The sequence below is a fragment of the Myxine glutinosa genome, chromosome 9, assembly GCF_964187855.1.
Source record: "Myxine glutinosa chromosome 9, kmMyxGlut1.1, whole genome shotgun sequence".
In the NCBI taxonomy this organism is placed as follows: Eukaryota; Metazoa; Chordata; class Myxini; order Myxiniformes; family Myxinidae; genus Myxine; species Myxine glutinosa.
Genome location: NC_136269.1, coordinates 5,035,422 through 5,054,854, shown reverse-complemented (window position 1 = coordinate 5,054,854; position 19,433 = coordinate 5,035,422). Strand labels below are relative to the sequence as shown.

The following is a 19,433-nucleotide window of genomic DNA, read 5'->3' as shown; positions in this document are numbered from 1 at the left end:
GTGTGTGTTGAGTATTTGTGTGTGTTTGTTACGCGGCCATGAGTCAACGCGGCCATGAGTCCCGGGGCCATTGGACCAATTGGTGTATTTGTGTTTTATTCGAAAAAAAAAACACAACATATGATATAGGCCTACTCACAATAAATGAGACAAAGACATGGCAAAGACGTACATGCAACAAAGTCTAAAAAAAATTAATACATTTTATCTTTTATTTGTAAACATCGTTTAATTTAAATGTAAAGTGTACTTAGGTAGATATTGGACTGCCGTGCAAGTTTCCCGAAAGCGTACCGATAACTTTTTGAAAGGCCGTCATCGTGCGGCAGGTGCGCGTCGGATGTATAAACTGTCACGGGGAGGTAAAAGGACAAGAAGGCGGTGAGGATGGCGGGTCGCGGCAGGTACGAACAATGGCGATGAACGGACGATTATTCAAATGGGACGCGCTCGCGCAGCGGTGCCGCGGCCGTGTTATAACGCGCGGTGGTGCCGGCGGAGTGGCTCCCAGGTGCGAGGGAGTGTAGAGGAGGGGTGGTGGTTGGGGGAGGGAGTCGCGGGCCGGGCGCGGGCAAACCGTGGAAACCGCCCTGCCCCGCACCAGCCATGCACCTTGCCTCCAGTCTGCCGGGCTCCGTCAAGATGGAGGGTCATGAGCCGTCCGACTGGAGCACGTACTACATGGACACTGTGGAGGTCGGTGCTCCGAACGGCGCTGGCGCGCGCGAGCGGTCTTGTGCCAGGGGCGTCCCGAGCTCATTTGGCGGCGCAAACACGCGCTCACCAATGAATTATGTATACGATGTTTAAGCCGGCACTTTGCATTGCGCCTTGACTCAGAGTTACGCGAACGTGCGACTTACCTGTTCCAATGTGTACGGTCTTCGCTCTCATGTAATCATATAAGACTCGTTTCACCATAATGCGGGAAATGTGCCTCGTTTATTACATCTACTCCTGCTTTCTCCCTCCGCCGTGTCATGACTATTTCCGAAGAGGGCCATGATTACCCGAATGCAACGTAAGGTCGTCATTAGTACGTACGACCCGGTTTGTATTCGAAACATAACTGTTGTCAACCAGATAATAACGTCGAGACCAAAGCGCGATCGGTTTTCCCTACGCAGGTTGTTGTAATGATCGTAATGGACGTTGCCATCCTCGTCGTGAGCTGTTCAAACCAAGATGGGTTTTGGGACTTGGGACTTGCCCTTACCCTAACCCTAACCCTAACCTTAACCCTAACCCTAACCTAACACTAACATTAACATTAACATTAACCATACCCTAACCCTAACCCCTAACCCTAACCCCTAACCCTAACCCTAATCCAAACGCAGTTAGCACGATTCTGAAGTCTGCAGTGAACGGACACAACGTGCTTATTATTTACCTTCCTCGTGTGAAAGTAAACAATAAGCATCGCAGAGGCTGGGCATGGAACATGGGAATCGTTCCTATGATGCATAACATGGTATAATATTGCATGATTATATGGGTTGAGGACGTTCTTCCATGACGTGTGCTGTTCTTTCTCTGTGTGCAGACATACCCCGTTGTAAGCGGTATAAACAGCGCCATGGGCCTTCCCGCCAGCAACGGGTACATGAGCGCGTTGCCCAACACAGGCAGCCTGGCGGCCGTCTCGCCTAACCTGGCCTACGTCAACGCGGCCATGAGTCCCGGGGCCATTGGACCAATTGGCAGCGGCGCAATGACCGCGGGCGGCGTGTCGGCCATGGGCTCTAACATGAGCCCGATGGGGGCCCAAGGCGGCTCCCTGGGATCGTACTCCGCGTACGGGGGGCTCAGCCCTTCGGCCATGAACCAGATGCCGTATGCGCAGGGCAACCTGGGCCGTTCTCGGGATCCAAAGACGTACCGGCGCAGCTACACCCATGCCAAGCCTCCATACTCCTACATCTCGCTCATCACCATGGCTGTCCAGCAGTCCGCCGGCAAGATGATGACCCTGAACGAGATCTACCAGTGGATCATGGACCTGTTCCCCTTTTACCGGCAGAACCAGCAGCGCTGGCAGAATTCTATCCGACATTCGTTGTCGTTCAACGATTGCTTTGTGAAGGTCCCACGCTCACCGGACAAGCCAGGGAAGGGCTCTTTCTGGACGCTGCACCCGGACTCTGGAAACATGTTCGAGAACGGCTGCTACCTGCGGCGGCAGAAGCGCTTCAAGAGCGAGAAAATTGGGAAGGCGGTAACCCCTGGTCGGCAGTCAGGCGACCCAGCGAGGAGGGGTGGCGATGCCCATAGTAGTCCTTGTCACACCTTTGAAAACCTCAAGAGTGGCCTGGCTGAGATGAAGGTACGACACACGGCGCACGACGGCGCAGTGGCACAGCAACAACAACAGCAACATCAGCAACAAGTGCTGCTGAGCCACGGGCTGGTGCATGCTTCCGCCGCAGGGACAGCTGTGCACCTGAAAGTTGACCCAAGGTATTCGTTTAACCACCCATTCTCCATCACCAACCTCATGTCCTCCGAGCAACAAGCTCCTCACAAACTTGAGGCCAAGAGCTACGAGGCGGCACAGCAGTACTCAAGCTACTGCTCTGCCGTGTCGGGCACGGTGCAGGCCATGACTGCCAAATCGGTGCTCGATGGACCCTCCGTGGCGGCAGACTATTACCAAGGTGTGTACCGGCGCACGTCATGAATTCATCTTTGTGGCCTCAGCGGAGGGACGCCACGTTTCGATCGACCCCGGGAGTTGCACGCAATAACGAAATCCGCGACAGCAATCGCAGCGTTTGCGCATCCGACTCTCCGCGGACGCGACGTTCGTTCCATTGACTACTTTCATCGGAACGCTTATGGACAAACCGCACGTGCTCACGAACTGCTCCTTATCGATGGGTCTTCAGTTCCCCGGAAGAGTGGCAAACCACCCATTGTATTTCCTCTTTTTATTATTTACCAAGAAAGGTACAATTGTACACAAATGAGTAAACTATATACGAAGCTTGCGTTGTGCGTTCAAGCTGGTACGGAATCTGTACCGTTAATTGTACACCTGCCATTTTGCCGTCCATTTCATTTGACGTTGTCTATGTTCGGAGCACCCTCGGAGGGATTTTTTGCTTCCCGTTTATAAATAATAATAAATATTATCACGGAATTATCACGGGATTTTGGAAATCCAGGATGAAGGCACGCGAGGTTCCCAATGAGACGCGACGCAGCGGATGGCACGAAATAAACACGTGTTGTTTTCCGTGTACGAATCGAACACGCGTTGTTGTCCGTGTACATATCGTGCTATTTATTGAGTATATAGTTCTCCCATGGCAGCGCCCAATTCCATGTATAATGTGTTAGATTTATTCGATAGTCGCCGATTCCGGGTGCCTTGGTTTAGGGGACAGAACATCCATGGCTGTGCTTGTGTCATTAACCTCAAACGAATAAACTTCACTGCTGTGCCCTCTGACTGTGTATGTTTATCATGTACATATAGAATGTGCTGGAACGTGACGCGTTCGTTTGCTGTCCCTCGTGAGCTGCAGCAGAGAAAATTAAACCTCGAATAGATCCTTCAGTCGAACCAACGCCGAGTGTTTGCGATCGGAGACGGAGCGCGCTGTGACGTCACAACTTTCCCGCTTTCTTTCCAAGAATTCCCGGTGAATGTATTATTGTTAGATCCGCGTGTTCCATACACGACATGGTTCCATGTATTGTTTGCAAGACTTATTCGGATAATCCCATAAATGTACCACCATTAATAACGAACGAATATCCGACCAATGCGTCGCACTCACGATTCACCAACTGCGGAAATATCATCAAACATCAAAGCATCCTGAAGGTTGAAATCGTTTACCGGGAATTGACATTTGATCAACTGTGAAAGGAAGTGATTCCTCATCACTCCCATGTTGGTACATCATTCCTCATCACTCCCATGTTTGTACATCATTCCTCATCACTCCCATGTTGGTACATCATTCCTCATCACTCCCATGTTTGTACATCATTCCTCAGCACTCCCATGTTTGTACATCATTCCTCAGCACTCCCATGTTTGTACATCATTCCTCATCACTCCCATGTTTCAACATCATTACTCATCACTACCAAGTTCGAACATCATTACTCATCATTCCCATGGTTGTACATCATTCCTCATCACTCCCATTTTTGTGCGCCATTCCTCATCACTCCTACGTTAGTATATCATTCCTCATCATTCGCATGTATGACCATGATTCCGACATTTGCACACCATTCCTCATCATTCCCATGTTTGACCATAATTCCGACATTTACCCACCATTCCTCATCATTCCCATGTTTGACCATAATTCGGACGTTTGTACACCATTCTTTATAATTCCAATTTTTGACCATAATTCTGACATTTGTACACCATGCCTCATCATTCCCATGTTTGACCATAATTCTGACATTTGTACGCCATTCCTCATCAATCCCATTTTTGACGATAATTCCGACATTTGTACACCATTCCTTATTATTCCCGTTTTTTTTTTTTACCATAATTCCGACATTTGTACAACATTCCTCATCATTCCCATTTTTTGACCACAATTCCGACATTTGTACACCATTCCTCATCATTCCCAATTTTTGACTATAATTCCGACATTTGTACACCATTCCTTATCATTCGCATGTTTGACCAAAATTCCGACATTTGCACACCATTCTTCATCATTCCCCTTTTTGACCATAATTCCGACATTTATACACCATTCCTTATCATTGCCATGTTTGATTACAATTCTGACATTCGTACACCATTCCTCAGCATTCCCATTTTGTCCACAATTCCGACATTTGTGCACCATTCCTTATGATTCCCATGTTTGACCATAATTCCGACATTTATACACCATTCCTCATCATTCCCATGTTTGACCATAATTCCAACATTTGCACACCATTCCTAATCATTCCCATGTTTGACCATAATTTCGAAAATTGTAAACCATTCCTTATCATTCCCATTTTAAACCATAATTCCGACATTTGTACACCATTCCTCATCACTCCTATGTTTGACCATAATTCCGACGTTTGTACATCATTCTTCATCATTCCGATTTTGATCATAATTCCGACATTTGTACACCATTCCTCATCACTCTATGTTTGACCATAATTCCGACGTTTGTACATCATTCTTCATCATTCCAATTTTTGACCATAATTCCGACATTTGTACACCATTCCTCATCATTCCGATTTTGATCATAATTCCGACATTTGTATACCATTCCTCATCATTCCCATGTTTGACCATAATTCCGACATTTGTACACCATTCCTTATCATTCCCATTTTTTGACCATAATTCTGACATTTGTACACCATTCCTCATCACTCCAATTTTTGACCATAATTCAGACATTTGTACACCATTCCTCATCATTCCGATTTTGATCATAATTCCGACATTTGTACACCATTCTTCATCATTCCCATGTTTGACCATAATTCCGACCTTAGTACACCATTCCTTATCATTCCCATTTTTTGACAATAATTCCGACGTGTGTGCACCATTCCTCAGCCATCCCATTTTGTCCACAATTCCGACATTTGTGCACCATTCCTCATCATTCCCATTTTTGACCATAATTCCGACATTTGTACACCATTCCTCATCATTTCCATTTTTTGACAATAATTCCGACATTTGTACACCCTTCCTCATTGTTCCCATTTTTTTTTACCACAATTCCGTTTTGTCGGCCCAGTTTGACCGTACTTCCGACGTTTGTGCACCATTCCTCATCATTCCCATTTTTGACCATAATTCCGACATTTGTACACCATTCTTCATCATTCCCATTTTGATCATAATTCCGACATTTGTACACCATTCCTTATTATTCCCGTTTTTTAAAATCATAATTCCGACATTTGTACACCATTCTTCATCATTCCCATGTTTGACCATAATTCCGACATTTGTACACAATTCCTCATCATTTCCATTTTTGACAATAATTCCGACATTTGTACACCATTCTTCATCATTCCCATGTTTGACCATAATTCCGACATTTGTACACAATTCCTCATCATTTCCATTTTTGACAATAATTCCGACATTTGTACACCATTCCTCATCATTCCGATTTTGATCATAATTCCGACATTTGTACACCATTCTTCATCATTCCCATGTTTGACCATAATTCCGACATTTGTACACAATTCCTCATCATTTCCATTTTTGACAATAATTCCGACATTTGTACACCATTCCTCATTGTTCCCATTTTTTACCACAATTCCGTTTTGTCGGCCCAGTTTGACCGTACTTCCGACGTTTGTGCACCATTCCTCATCATTCCCATTTTGACCATAATTCCGACATTTGTACACCATTCCTCATCATTCCCATTTTGATCATAATTCCGACATTTGTACACCATTCCTTATTATTCCCGTTTTTAAAAAATCATAATTCCGACATTTGTACACCATTCTTCATCATTCCCATGTTTGACCATAATTCCGACATTTGTACACCATTCCTCATCATTGCCATTTTGATCGTAATTCCGACATTTGTACACCATTCCTTATTATTCCCGTTTTTTGATCATAATTCCGACATTTGCACACCATTCCTTATTAATCCCGTTTTTTGATCATAATTCCGACATTTGTACACCATTCATCATCATTCCCATTTTGATCATAATCCAGACATTTGTACACCATTCCTTATTATTCCCGTTTTTTGATCATAATTCCGACATTTATACATCATTCCTTATTATTCCCGTTTTTTGATCATAATTCCGACATTTGTACACCATTCATCATCATTCCCATTTTGATCATAATCCGGACATTTGTACACCATTCCTTATTATTCCCGTTTTTTTTAATCATAATTCCGACATTTGTACACCATTCTTCATCATTCCCATGTTTGACCATAATTCCGACATTTGTACACCATTCCTCATCATTCCCATTTTGATCATAATTCCGACATTTGTACACCATTCCTTATTATTCCCGTTTTTTGATCATAATTCCGACATTTGTACACCATTCCTTATCATTTCCATGTGTTTGGATCTCCTCTCACCGTTTCTGTTTTATTATCCTTGCGTGACTGTTTGTAGGACGCGATCGATTCTTTCCAACATGCGTTACTCGATGGGACGATGCTCAGCCTCGGTCTCTGCTCTGGATGGTGGAAGGACGAGAGGGGGAGGGAGTTTAAGTCTTCCACGGATATAAAAGGAACGATTTGACAAAAGGCGAGAAAAAGACAAAATTGAATTAGCCGTAGCTCAGCGGGCGAACGGCTTAACGTCCTGTCGCGTGCGCTTCGGCCTTTGAGTCGCACCTCGACAATCGCGCGGGAAAAGGATCCCCGCAGGCATGACACGCCGAGGCCTAACACCATTTCTTCCCCGCATTGTGCGTTCCCGAACTATCAGAGGCCGGCGCCGGGACACACACGTTGTTTACGGAGCCGTGAAAATTGCTTCATTTGGCCACAAAACCGGGCCTTCCCCACCCCTCGGGCCCGAGACGCGGCGACGCCCGCGGGCTCAGGATAATGCGCGTGCTGCGATGATCTAACGCTTACAAGGAGCAACATCTCCAAATCTCCCGCGTCAAAAGCGTGCTGACAAGTACGTTGGCGCCGTGCGGATCCGGGTTTACTGCGGGAGCGATAACATCCGTCTCTTTAAACCCGGCGATATCGCACGGGCGATCGTTCGGCAACGACACTTTCACTTTACGATCGCGTGCGATTCCCATCCGATTCGTGCGGAACGAGCGCTCTTTTGTAAATAAACAAGGAGAGCAGAGTCGGAGCTACGGGGACAGAAACCAAAGTGAAAAAGCTGCATCGAAAGAAGTCGATCACAATAACTGCGGCGGAGCGGAGAAGACAAAGGTAACTGGACATTTCCCTACACGGCGCATGCGATGTAGGTGCACTCGGCCGCGTGACATTAGAATCAACATGATCGGTAAACAATGTGATCCGACAAAAAGAGGGCAACAGTGCGTGCGCCTCCCAGTCGAGTGGTGGAGCGACGACGCATGGAGAGCCCTCGTCTCTGTGTAGGAATGTCGGTCGGATGGTGAGTGCGACGGAGCATGGAAACAATCACCTGGGGATATCGGCCGAGTCTGCACGATGGATGTCTGAAGGCACGTACACCGGCGGGCAGGTTTTATTTTGAATACGTTGTGTTTATACAATAAATTAACTTTTTATTGAAAAATCCTCATTTTGTCATCTTATTTTAATAACGTTAGGTCCCCAGACTTATTGGTCAACCCTCGTACCTTCATTCATGTCAATATATATATATATATATATATATATATATATATATATATATATATATATATATATATATATATATATATATATATATATATATATATACATATATATATATATATATACATATATATATATATATATATATATATATATATATATATATATATATATATATATATATATATATAATAAAACAGGATTGTCTGTGTCTGTCTGACTGTCGGTCCGTCCCCAAACTACTCCCTCAGGTTTGGTTCTAGTCTCGCCAAACCTGTGGAATGTTTCGGAGTCCCAGCAGATGTAGTAAGGTAGGCAGGAGGTTTCAAAAATTCCTCAATACAATTACATTTTTTAACATTAACTCGATGCGAACCTGCTGCGAATCCAGAAGTGGACAGATGATGTCAATGGGCTGATTTGATAATATCTCAATACAATCATGATTTAACACAGTATTTTGTTATAGTATCAATTTATGATTGGAATGACGCTGTTTGGAATGAAAATAGAGATATTGAGTTTAAATATGAATGAGGAAATGACGTGAGGGGTTCTAATTTCTAAACGTGACATTCGCGGATTCGCCATTGACCGGGGATTGAATCATTCAGATGAGCTACGTTTTGTGCAAGTCCTTCACGAACCTGCTGTCAATGCCTGCCGTTCGACTGAAGGTGGCACAGGAATGTGGAATTTTATTGGTTCCATGGTTTCCCATTCGCCGTTTCTGCATTGGTGGTTTGGTTTTTGGCTTCCCACCTGTGCATAGCATAGCACGGATACCTTGCTAGTATAAATATATAAATATACATACATAAAACGTATATCCAGACAAACAAAATCCAGGTAAACAATTTTCGGATACATGGCAGAAGGCTGGTGTAAAAATACCACAATATATAAAAAAGAAAAAACAAAAAGCCTTTTTTTCTTGCATTGGTTGAAAGAGTTAAAATTGGGAGGTTGTATATTTCTTAACAGGAAAGAAAAAACAATTCGGGAGTGATCAAAGCAGCAGACTGTTGCCTATACTCTGTCCGAAGCAGCGGATTGTTGCCTATACTCTGTCCGAAGCAGCAGACTTTTGCCTATACTCTGTCCGAAGCAGCAGACTTTTGCCTATACTCTGTCCGAAGCAGCAGACTGTTGCCTATACTCTGTCCGAAGCAGCAGACTGTTGCCTATACTCTGTCCGAAGCAGCAGACTTTTTCCTATACTCTGTCCGAAGCAGCAGACTTTTGCCTATACTCTGTCCGAAGCAGCAGACTGTTGCCTATACTCCGTCCAAAGCAGCGGACTGTTGCCTATACTCTGTCCAAATCTCGCGAGATCTTGGAGACGGCGGCAGGGATTTTCGAAGCTCCACACGGTCTCCACGTTTTTCGAAGTTAAGTCTGTTCACAATTGTATTTTGTCGAAACTGTATTTATCTTTCGGTGTGTGAAGTTATTGTGTGCAACTTTGGTTGTTTCTCGGTGTTTATCTTTCATAAATTGATCGTCTGTTTGCCGTGTCGCGAGCAAGGCCTTGTACAGTGTGCACTGTACAACCTTGAGGCTTTGTTTTTCTCTCAGTGGTCCGTCGTTTGTGATCCAATAACTTTCGTTCTCTGTATTCCCAGTCTTTTCACCCATAGCCTACTTCCTTGTGTAAATCTCAACTCAAAAAAAAAAAAAAAAAAAAAAAAAAAAAACATTTCCTTCTCTGTTCTCATTCGTTTATTCATTCTTATTCGTTCGTTCGTTCTTCGACCACGTGTTTCTCCCCCATTTCCCCAGATAGTTTTCACTCATTAACCTTCAATGTTTACACTTTCCCCTCAAGTTATGTATTCCGTCATATTTTATAACACCTTTTTCTTCTTCTTCTTTAAAAGGCTGCTTTCGACTTGCTCACCAAATCAATTCATCCCAAAAAAAATATCCATCTCCTATAGTGCCTTTGTTCTACATTCCCTAAACTCTCCTGCACTCCATCCTCCATCCAGCGTCCTTAAACGTATTTTTAACTCGAAGGTCACAAGAAACTCATTTTGCAATAAATGTTCGTTTCCCATAAATCGTACACTTTCAAAAATCCAATCTCACCCCTCCCCTCCAAATCTTCCCCATAACCCCTCCCCTCCAAATCTTCCCCATCACCCCTCCCCTCCAAATCTTCCCCATCACCCATCCCTTTCAAATCTCCCCCCTTGCCCCCTCCCTCCTAAACTACTCCCTCACCCCTCCCCGCCAAGACGCCCCCTCGCCCCTCCCCTCCTAGACTCCTGCCTCACCCCTCCCCTCCAAATCTCCCCCATATCCCATCCCTTTCAAATCCCTCCCCTTGTCCCTTCCCTCCCAAACTCCCCCCTCACCCCTCCCCTTCAAATCTCCCCACCCTCATTGCTTCTCAATTTCCCCCCGCTCACTCCCCCTCCTCAAAGCGTCCTCCCCGCTTCTTCCCCCTTCAAACTCTCACCTCCATCTCCCCCAACCTTCTGCCTCGCTCTTCCCCCTCCTCAAATAACACCTCATTGTGGCTCACCCAATCACCATCAAACCTTTTGTCCGCCCCATCCTTCCCTTTCTCCGAGCTATTCTGAAATCTCTGACACACCTTCAACAGCTCTCCCTACCTCTTCCACCTCTTCCACATCTTACCCTACCCCTCCTCCCCCCTGTTCTGTATCTGATGCTCCCCCTTCCTCTTCATTAACGGTATGGACCTCAAACATCCGGGGCCTTCGTTCAAACTTAACTGATCTCTCCATACAGGTTGCTTCTGTCAAACCAGACGTGATCTGCTTAACAGAAACTTTCCTCCTTTATGATGTCTCTGATTCCATAGTATCTCTCCCGGGCTACTCCCTCCTCCGGTATGATAGACCTGAGCCTCGTCCTGGAGGCGGGGTTGCTATCTTTATCAAAAACTCTCTTCCTCACTCGCCCTGCACTGCACTCTCTCCACCTCACCCCCAGGAATACCTCTGGCTACGGCTTCCCCTTCGCTCCCACCTCTTGTTCATATGTGTGTTGTACCGTCCACCAAACAGTGATGACTCCATCTACATCTCGCTGTCTGATGATATGGACCAACTTCTATCTACTCATCCCAACTCTCTCTTCCTCATATGTGGTGATTTCAACTGTCATCATGCCAGTTGGCTGGGTGTGGGTACCTCTCTCACCAGCCATGGCTCCTCAGCAAAGGACTTCTGCGACTCACTGGGACTGACACAATCTGTCAATTTCCCGACCCGGATCTCAGTCAATGGAACATCTTCTCTTCTGGACTTGGTTATGACTAACTTCCCTGAAAATGTCTGCTGCTCTTCTTCTGCTCCGATCGGATCATCTGATCATGTCCTTGTTAAAGTGGACATCTCTCTGACCATCCTCAGGGAGCCTGCTCAGCGTCGACGAGTCTGGCATTTCACTCAGGCCAACTGGCACGGTCTTCAAGCAGCCATCAATCATCTGGACTGGTCTCCCATCTCTACCACCTCTGACATCAACTCATCCTGGGAATTCTTCCAAAGTAAATTGCTCTCTCTCATGCACAGATTTATCCCATCTCGTCTTCAGTTGTCATACCCTTCCTCCCGTCCATGGTACACGGAATCTTGTGGTGAGGCTGTTGCCCAGAAACAACTTGCCTTCGTCTCCTGGAAAGCAAATCCAACGGAAGGAAATCTCATTTCCTTTCACAAAGCCCGAAACAAGTGTGTGTCCACCCTCAGGAGAGCCAGGAAACAATATCTCTCCGTTCTCAAGACCGAACTCTCTTATCTGTCTCCCTCTTCCAAATCCTGGTGGCGTCTGGTCAAATCCGTTTCTGGTGTTTGTTCCCCCTCCATCCCCTCCCTTACCTCAAACGGCTACACAGCTGACTCCGCACGTGAAAAAGCTGAATGCCTCAACTCTGTGTTTGCCTCTAAATCTTGTGTCCCAAACCCATCCCTCTCTGTACCCACCATACCCAGTCGTACCCTGCTGCTCCTGGACTCCGTGTCCTTTCCTCCTGACAAGGTGGAAAAGTTTCTGTCAACCCTCGACTCTGATTCTGCAACTGGACCCGACGGCATCAGCCCACGGGTCCTAAAATCCTGCTCTGCTGCTCTATCTCACCCTCTCTCTGTTCTCTTCACCCTCTCTTTTGCTCAAGGTCAACTGCCATCTGCTTGGAAATCAGCCAACATCACCGCTTTGCACAAAAAAGGTGCAAAAACAGATCCTAGCAACTACAGACCAATCAGCCTTCTCCCAATTATCAGCAAAGTCATGGAATCCATCATTGCTTCTGATATGAAATCTTTCCTCTTCTCCAATGGCTTGATCTCTGATCATCAATTTGGTTTCAGACCAGGTCACTCTACTCTGGACATGCTGCTTCTGCTGTCTCAACAATGGATGGAGGTCCTCAATGCCAAACAGGAAATTAGAGCTGTCTCCCTCGACATATCACGTGCCTTCGACACGGTCTGGCACCCCGCTCTGCTCACCAAACTCTCCTCCTTTGGTATCCATGGAAATCTCCACGCATGGCTGGCGGACTTCCTCTCTAGTCGTCGTCAACGTGTGGCCCTGAATGGGTTTCTCTCATCTCCTCTTCCTGTTCAGGCTGGAGTTCCCCAAGGCAGTGTTCTGGGCCCCGTGCTTTTTCTGGTCTTCATCAATGATCTCTCTGACTCTCTCGAAAATCCTCTCTATCTCTTTGCTGATGACTCCACTCTCTGCCGCTCCATTCCTCTTCCCTCAGATCGGCAGTCTGCTGCCTCCTCACTCTCTGAAGACCTGGACAAAATCACAGACTGGTCAAACAAGTGGAACATGTCTTTCAATCCTGACAAATCTCACACTCTTACTATGTCTCTCCGAAAAGATCGACTGGACAACCCTCCCATCTACTTTCTCAACAATCCTCTCCAAGAAGTTCTGTCGCTCAAGATTTTGGGTCTCACTATCTGCCATGATCTTTCTTGGGAAAACCACATTTCCAAGCTGGCCTCCAAAGCCAGTCGCCGACTGGGCATCCTCCGTCGTGCGAAGTCCTTCCTCGGCACACCTGAGCTCCTCACCACATACAAGGCTTTCATCCGCAGCTCAATGGAATACTGTTCTCCCCTATGGGCCGGTGCTCCTGCCTCACACCTAGCTCGGCTTCACGCTGTTGAAACCAAAGCTTTCAGAATTATTGGAATCTCCCGCGATGAAGCTATCTCTGAGGGCCTTTCACTCACTCACCGCAGGCAGGTAGGTGGTCTTTCTGTCTTCTACCGACTCCTCTCCGGCCTTGCACCCCCAGCTCTCTCTGTGCTCTGTCCCCCAAATATTCCTACAGGTCGCACAAGATCTGCCAGCAACCCTCTAATGGTTAAACTGCCGAAATCTCGGCTCTCCGCTCACCTTCACTCTTTCATTCCTCTTTTCTCCCGCCTCTGGAACAAACTCCCTCACTCCCTTCAATCCCACTCCTCCCTCCAGGTCTTTAAAACAGCTGTTCACCACCATCTCTTATCTTCCCCCATCCAAAACCTTGATCTTTTCTACCCCCGCTAATTCACCCCAGATCCACCTTGTTTGAAATTCCAACTTCTTTCCTGGAAGTCCTGGCAGTGTCCATATGTTTTATACCTCTCCCACTGCCCCCTTCCCACGCCCCCCCCCCCCAAAGCCCTCGCCCTCTCTCAGATCTCTCGATGTCTCCATGTCTCTCGGTCCCTGCTCTCAAATGTTGTGTTTGTGTCCTTCCCCCTCTCTCCCCATCTTGTCTACCGCTCCCTATGTTATATGTTTTATGTGTCGGTTTGTCTTTCTGTGTGATTAATGTTCGCTCTTTCACGAGCCTCGATATTGTATACAAAAAAAAAAAAAAAAAAAAAAAAAAAAAAGTATAATTTTATATATATATATGTATGTATATATAATATTTTGTATATATATATACATACATTTATATACGGAGGTCCGTGGTTCGACCCCGCATTGAGTCAGAATTTTTTCACACTTAGCCCCTCGCAGGAATTTGATTCCTGTTTCTAAAATTATATATATATGTATATATATATATATGTGGATGTGTAAATGTGTGTATATTTATATATATATATATATGTATATATATATATATTATATATACATTGTATATATATATATATATATATTATATATATTATATATTGTGGGGATTGTTGCAGGAGGAGAGATGTTATTTGTGTGGAGGTGTGGGAACAGTGCAGCATGCACTGAGTGCATGTTCAGTAGCATTGGCAGCAGGATAATACAGGTGGCGACATGATCAGGTGCTGGCGGTGGTGGTGCAGATGGTGCAACAAGAGATGCTGAGGTCGAGAGAAAGAAGAGTGGAGAAGGAGACTGATGGGGGAGAGGTGTGGTTTGTCAAAGAGGGCCAAGTGGGAAGAGGTGGAAAGAGGAGGAGGTAGAAAGCAAGAGGGCTGTCAGTGTCAGATGCTTGTGATTGGCAGGTGGTGGCAGACCTAAAGCCACAATTGGTATTCCCAGAGGAGATCTGTGTGACAAGGTTGTGGCCTGACATTGTCATTTGGTCAGGTGCACCAAGACAGGTAATCTTAGGGGAATTGTCGGTACCTTGGGAAGAGAACATGGAGGAGGTGCATGAGAGGAAGAGAGGAAAGTACAGTGAGCTGGAGGCAGAGTGCCGGGAGAAGGATTGTCGAGTTTCGTGTCAGCCATTTGAGGTGGGGTGTAGAGGGTATATTGGCAATTCCTTTTCTGCATTTCTTGCTAGGTTGGGAGTGTGTGGGACAGAAAGAAGGGGGATGTGTGACAAGGTGGCCCAGGTTGCCTTGAAAGGCTCATTTTGGATATGGAGGAAGTTTATGGAGGCACGTCAAACGGTGTAGGTTGGTTATGTGTGGTTTTTTTTTTTTTGTTATTATTATTATTTCTTATTTTGTGTATATGAGTGAATGGGTGAGGGTGTGTGTTTTTGCATGAATTAATTTTTGCATGAGTGTGTGTTTTTGTATGTTGAGCTGTGTATTTTGTTAGGGTAGGTGTTTGGTTGGTGTTGTGTGTGTATGTGTGTGTATGAATGATCTGGTGTGTTTTGTTGGTGAGTGGTGAAGGGTATAAAGGTCGGTGTTTGAGTGTTCCACCAAGTTTGTTTGGTGCTGTGGATTCTGGATGCAGAGGTGTTGTTGTTGTTGTAGTCTGCGTTCGCACGGGCTGGGGGTGGGGGTATGTACGCATCCAGGTGTAGTTGCTGCATGTGGATGTGTATGTGCCCCTGCTGGCCCACCTTAGCTGACCGTATCGAGATTGAAGGGCCGAAACGGGATGATGCTGAGGACCTCGACTGAGGACCCGGTCAGTGCGGCACACTTGTGACCAGGTGTGTTTTGAACTTCTATATATACTGTATATATATATATATATATATATATATATATATATATATATATATATATATATATATATATATATATATATATACACAGCATACAATACCCATACATATATGTGTAAATGTATATATATATATATATATATATATATACAGATGGCATTTAATATGGAATATTTTTTTTTTCTTGACTTGGGTTTACTTTCTTAACTCAGTATATCAATCTGGTGAGTTTCTTTTACACTTTGGTGATTTATTTGTTAAAAGAACCATGTCAGTGATTGTCTGTCGCAGCAAGAAGTCAACAACAGGATTATATCACAGGTGGCGTGGCAAAATGTACGGACAGGTGCATTTGACGATTGGCTTCACAGTCAGGTATACAAGGGTTGTTGCGTTCTGTATTAGTGGAAAACAACTGCTGCATGTCTCCAAAAGTTATTGCCGCTTCCTCTGGAGATGGTCCGTCAACTCGACAATGCTGTTTGTCATGGAGTGGTGGCTTTACGAAATTACAGCATGAAAGAGCGTGCTATTGCTCGGCAGTATGGCATCACTCAAGGTTAGGTGTCAAAGATCCTGAAACGAAATGGTCAGAGGGGTATCCCTACTCCAATACCGAGGCCAGGACGTCCCCGCAGAACCACAAGGTGGGATGCTCGCCAGCTGCACCGGTTAGTCCACAATGGCCGTACCAAGTCAGCTAATCGGCTTCGGGCTGAGTGGCAGCAACTGACAAATGTGCCTGTATCCAGAAGGCGAGTCAACCAACGACTGGTTCAAGCAGGCTATCGTGCCAGGCATCCCCTGAGAAAGCCACGCCTGACCAGACAACACCGCCAGTGCCGATTGCAGTGGGCCAGAGAGCACCGTCAATGGCAGCCGGGACACTGGAATCATGTGATCTTCAGTGAAGAGTCTAGATTTCTGGTCTATCGTCAAGATGGCTGCGTCCGAGTACGCAGACAAGTGCATGAAGCCTACAACAAAGATTGTATAGTGCCAAGAGTCCAAGCTGGAAGTGGTGGGGTGACCGTTTGGGCTGCTTTTCATGCAGGGGGCAAAAGTGACATGGTTGTTCTGAATGGAAACCTGAACCAGTTCAAGTGCAGGGCCATTCTGGAAGAAACATTGCTTCCATTTGCTCGTGCATCCTTTCGAGGAAACCTTGTCTTCCAAGATGACAATGCACGGCCTCATCGTGCTCGCATGATCCAACACTTTCTTGCTGACCGTGGTTTAGAGCATATGGAGTGGCCTGCCATGTCCCCGGATATGAATCCGATAGAGAACTTGTGGGCAGAATTAACGCGTCAAATCGACAACTTGGACCAGCAGCCTGCCTCTGTGCGTGAATTGCAGCAGGCTATTGTCACTGCATGGCAAGCGATTCCTGTCCAAACCTTGGCAAATCGCTTGAACAGCATGCTTCAACATGCACGTGCTCTCCTGAATGCTCGTGGGGGTTACACAAAGTACTGAACTGTAATTTTACTGTCCGTAATCCCAGTCGTAATTTAACTTTTGTTTTTGTTAAAAAAGAATTTGGCTAATGTGCAAAATAAAGAGATACTTCTGGAAAACGTACAGAAGTTTAACACAGTACTGTCCATGAATTGAGTTCGATATCAGTTTAAATCACTTTCAAGGATCAATTTATTTGCTTCGAAATGTCAAATGTGGTTTTTGTTTCTTTTAAAGGTCACATTAACAAAATCTAGAATAATTTCAACATAATTCCAATGAACTTTTGGTTCTAAGTCATCTTGAAAAGTAAGTTCACCCCCACAAAAAAATATTCCATATTAAATGCCAAGTCTGTATATGTAAATGTGTGTGTGTGTGTGTGTATATATATATATATATATGTACACACACATTTACATATATATATATACTAGCTTGGCTCGGCTCGCTGTGCTCGCCTCACCAAGCGTCGATACTGAGCAACGGGCTTATTTTAGCTGAGGATAATGACTGTACCTGAGTTGCTGTGTTATCATGATTTTCACCAATCATAATACAAACAATTACTTTGCACAAATGTATTTGTTGTGTTTGTGATATTACATTTATTTAGGCAATTTCGGTTGAAGATTTAGGTTGAATGTTTTTTTTTCAAGAAAGAACCCCTCAGCACATACATAGGGGAGCGGTCGGTGCAGACTGGAAGTTTGGGACGATTACACCTCACCACCACGTAATTCAAAACACCTCACCACCAAGTAATTCAAAACACCTCACCACCAAGTAATTCAAAACACCTCACCACCAAGTAATTCAAAACACCACACCACCAAGTAATTAAAAACACCACACCACCACGTAATTCAAAACACCACACCACCACGTAATTCAAAACACCTCACCACCAAGTAATTCAAAACACCACACCACCAAGTAATTCAAAACACCACACCACCAAGTAATTCAAAACACCACACCACCAAGTAATTCAAAACACCACACCACCACGTAATTCAAAACACCACACCACCAAGTAATTCAAAACACCACACCACCACGTAATTCAAAACACCTCACCACCAAGTAATTCAAAACACCACACCACCACATAATTCAAAACACCACACCACCAAGTAATTCAAAACACCTCACCACCAAGTAATTCAAAACACCACACCACCAAGTAATTCAAAACACCACACCACCACGTAATTCAAAACACCACACCACCACGTAATTCAAAACACCTCACCACCAAGTAATTCAAAACACCACACCACCTCGTAATTCAAAACACCTCACCACCACGTAATTCAAAATACCTCACCACCAAGTAATTCAAAACACCACACCACCACATAATTCAAAACACCTCACCACCAAGTAATTCAAAACACCACACCACCAAGTAATTCAAAACACCACACCACCACGTAATTCAAAACACCACACCACCACGTAATTCAAAACACCTCACCACCAAGTAATTCAAAACACCACACCACCAAGTAATTCAAAACACCTCACCACCACGTAATTCAAAATACCTCACCACCAAGTAATTTAAAACACCTCACCACCAAGTAATTTAAAACACCTCACCACCAAGTAATTTAAAACACCTCACCACCAAGTAATTTAAAACACCTCACCACCAAGTAATTTAAAACACCTCACCACCAAGTAATTTAAAACACCTCACAGCCATAAAACACGTAATAAAAATACCGCACCACCACGTAATTAAAAACACCTCACCACCACGTAATTATAAATACCTCACCACCACATAATTCAAAACACCTCACCACCATGTGATTCAAAACCACCACGACGTTATTAAAATCACTTCACAACCACGGAAACAAAAGTTTGAGGGAGTCGTTAAGTGAGAACACAGACACTGCCCAGATGTGTCGATATATAGATAAATGACTGTACCCGAGTTGCCGTTTTGTTATTGTTTAAACCAATCATAATTCAAAAAATTATTTTGCACAAATGTATTTGTAATATACGTGATATCACATTTTATAAAGAATTGAAGTTGAAAAAAAAAATTCCCCAAAAAATTAAAAAAAAAAAATTGCAATTTGTTTAAAAAAAATACCCTTAGGACAAACCGACGGGAGAGATATGTGCATACCAGAAGTTTGGTACGATTTCACAAAAGTTTGAGAAAGTAGTTCAGTGACAACACAAGACAACACAGGACAACACAACACAACACAACACAAGACAGACACTGCATATATATATATATATATATATATA

The 19,433-nt window shown here is 44.7% G+C and overlaps 2 protein-coding genes across 3 annotated transcripts in view; both read left to right on the top strand.

Annotated features, from left to right (window-relative positions):
* The first annotated feature begins 358 nt into the window (after positions 1 to 358).
* Positions 359 to 3,451, top strand: LOC137435665 (hepatocyte nuclear factor 3-beta-like). The gene is made up of 2 exons (XM_068129612.2): positions 359 to 696; positions 1,547 to 3,451. The coding sequence occupies exons 1-2, from the start codon at positions 607 to 609 to the stop codon at positions 2,678 to 2,680; spliced, it is 1,224 nt and encodes a 407-aa protein (XP_067985713.2). The 5' UTR covers positions 359 to 606; the 3' UTR covers positions 2,681 to 3,451.
* Positions 3,452 to 3,523: 72 nt separating this feature from the next.
* The window catches only part of LOC137435666 (uncharacterized), a 123,327-nt gene continuing 107,417 nt past the window's right edge, over positions 3,524 to 19,433 (top strand). For both annotated transcript variants that reach the window (XM_078784074.1, XM_078784073.1), the window contains exon 1: positions 3,524 to 8,184. The gene's annotated coding sequence lies outside the window, so the exon portion shown is untranslated. The remainder of the gene's footprint in view (positions 8,185 to 19,433) is intronic.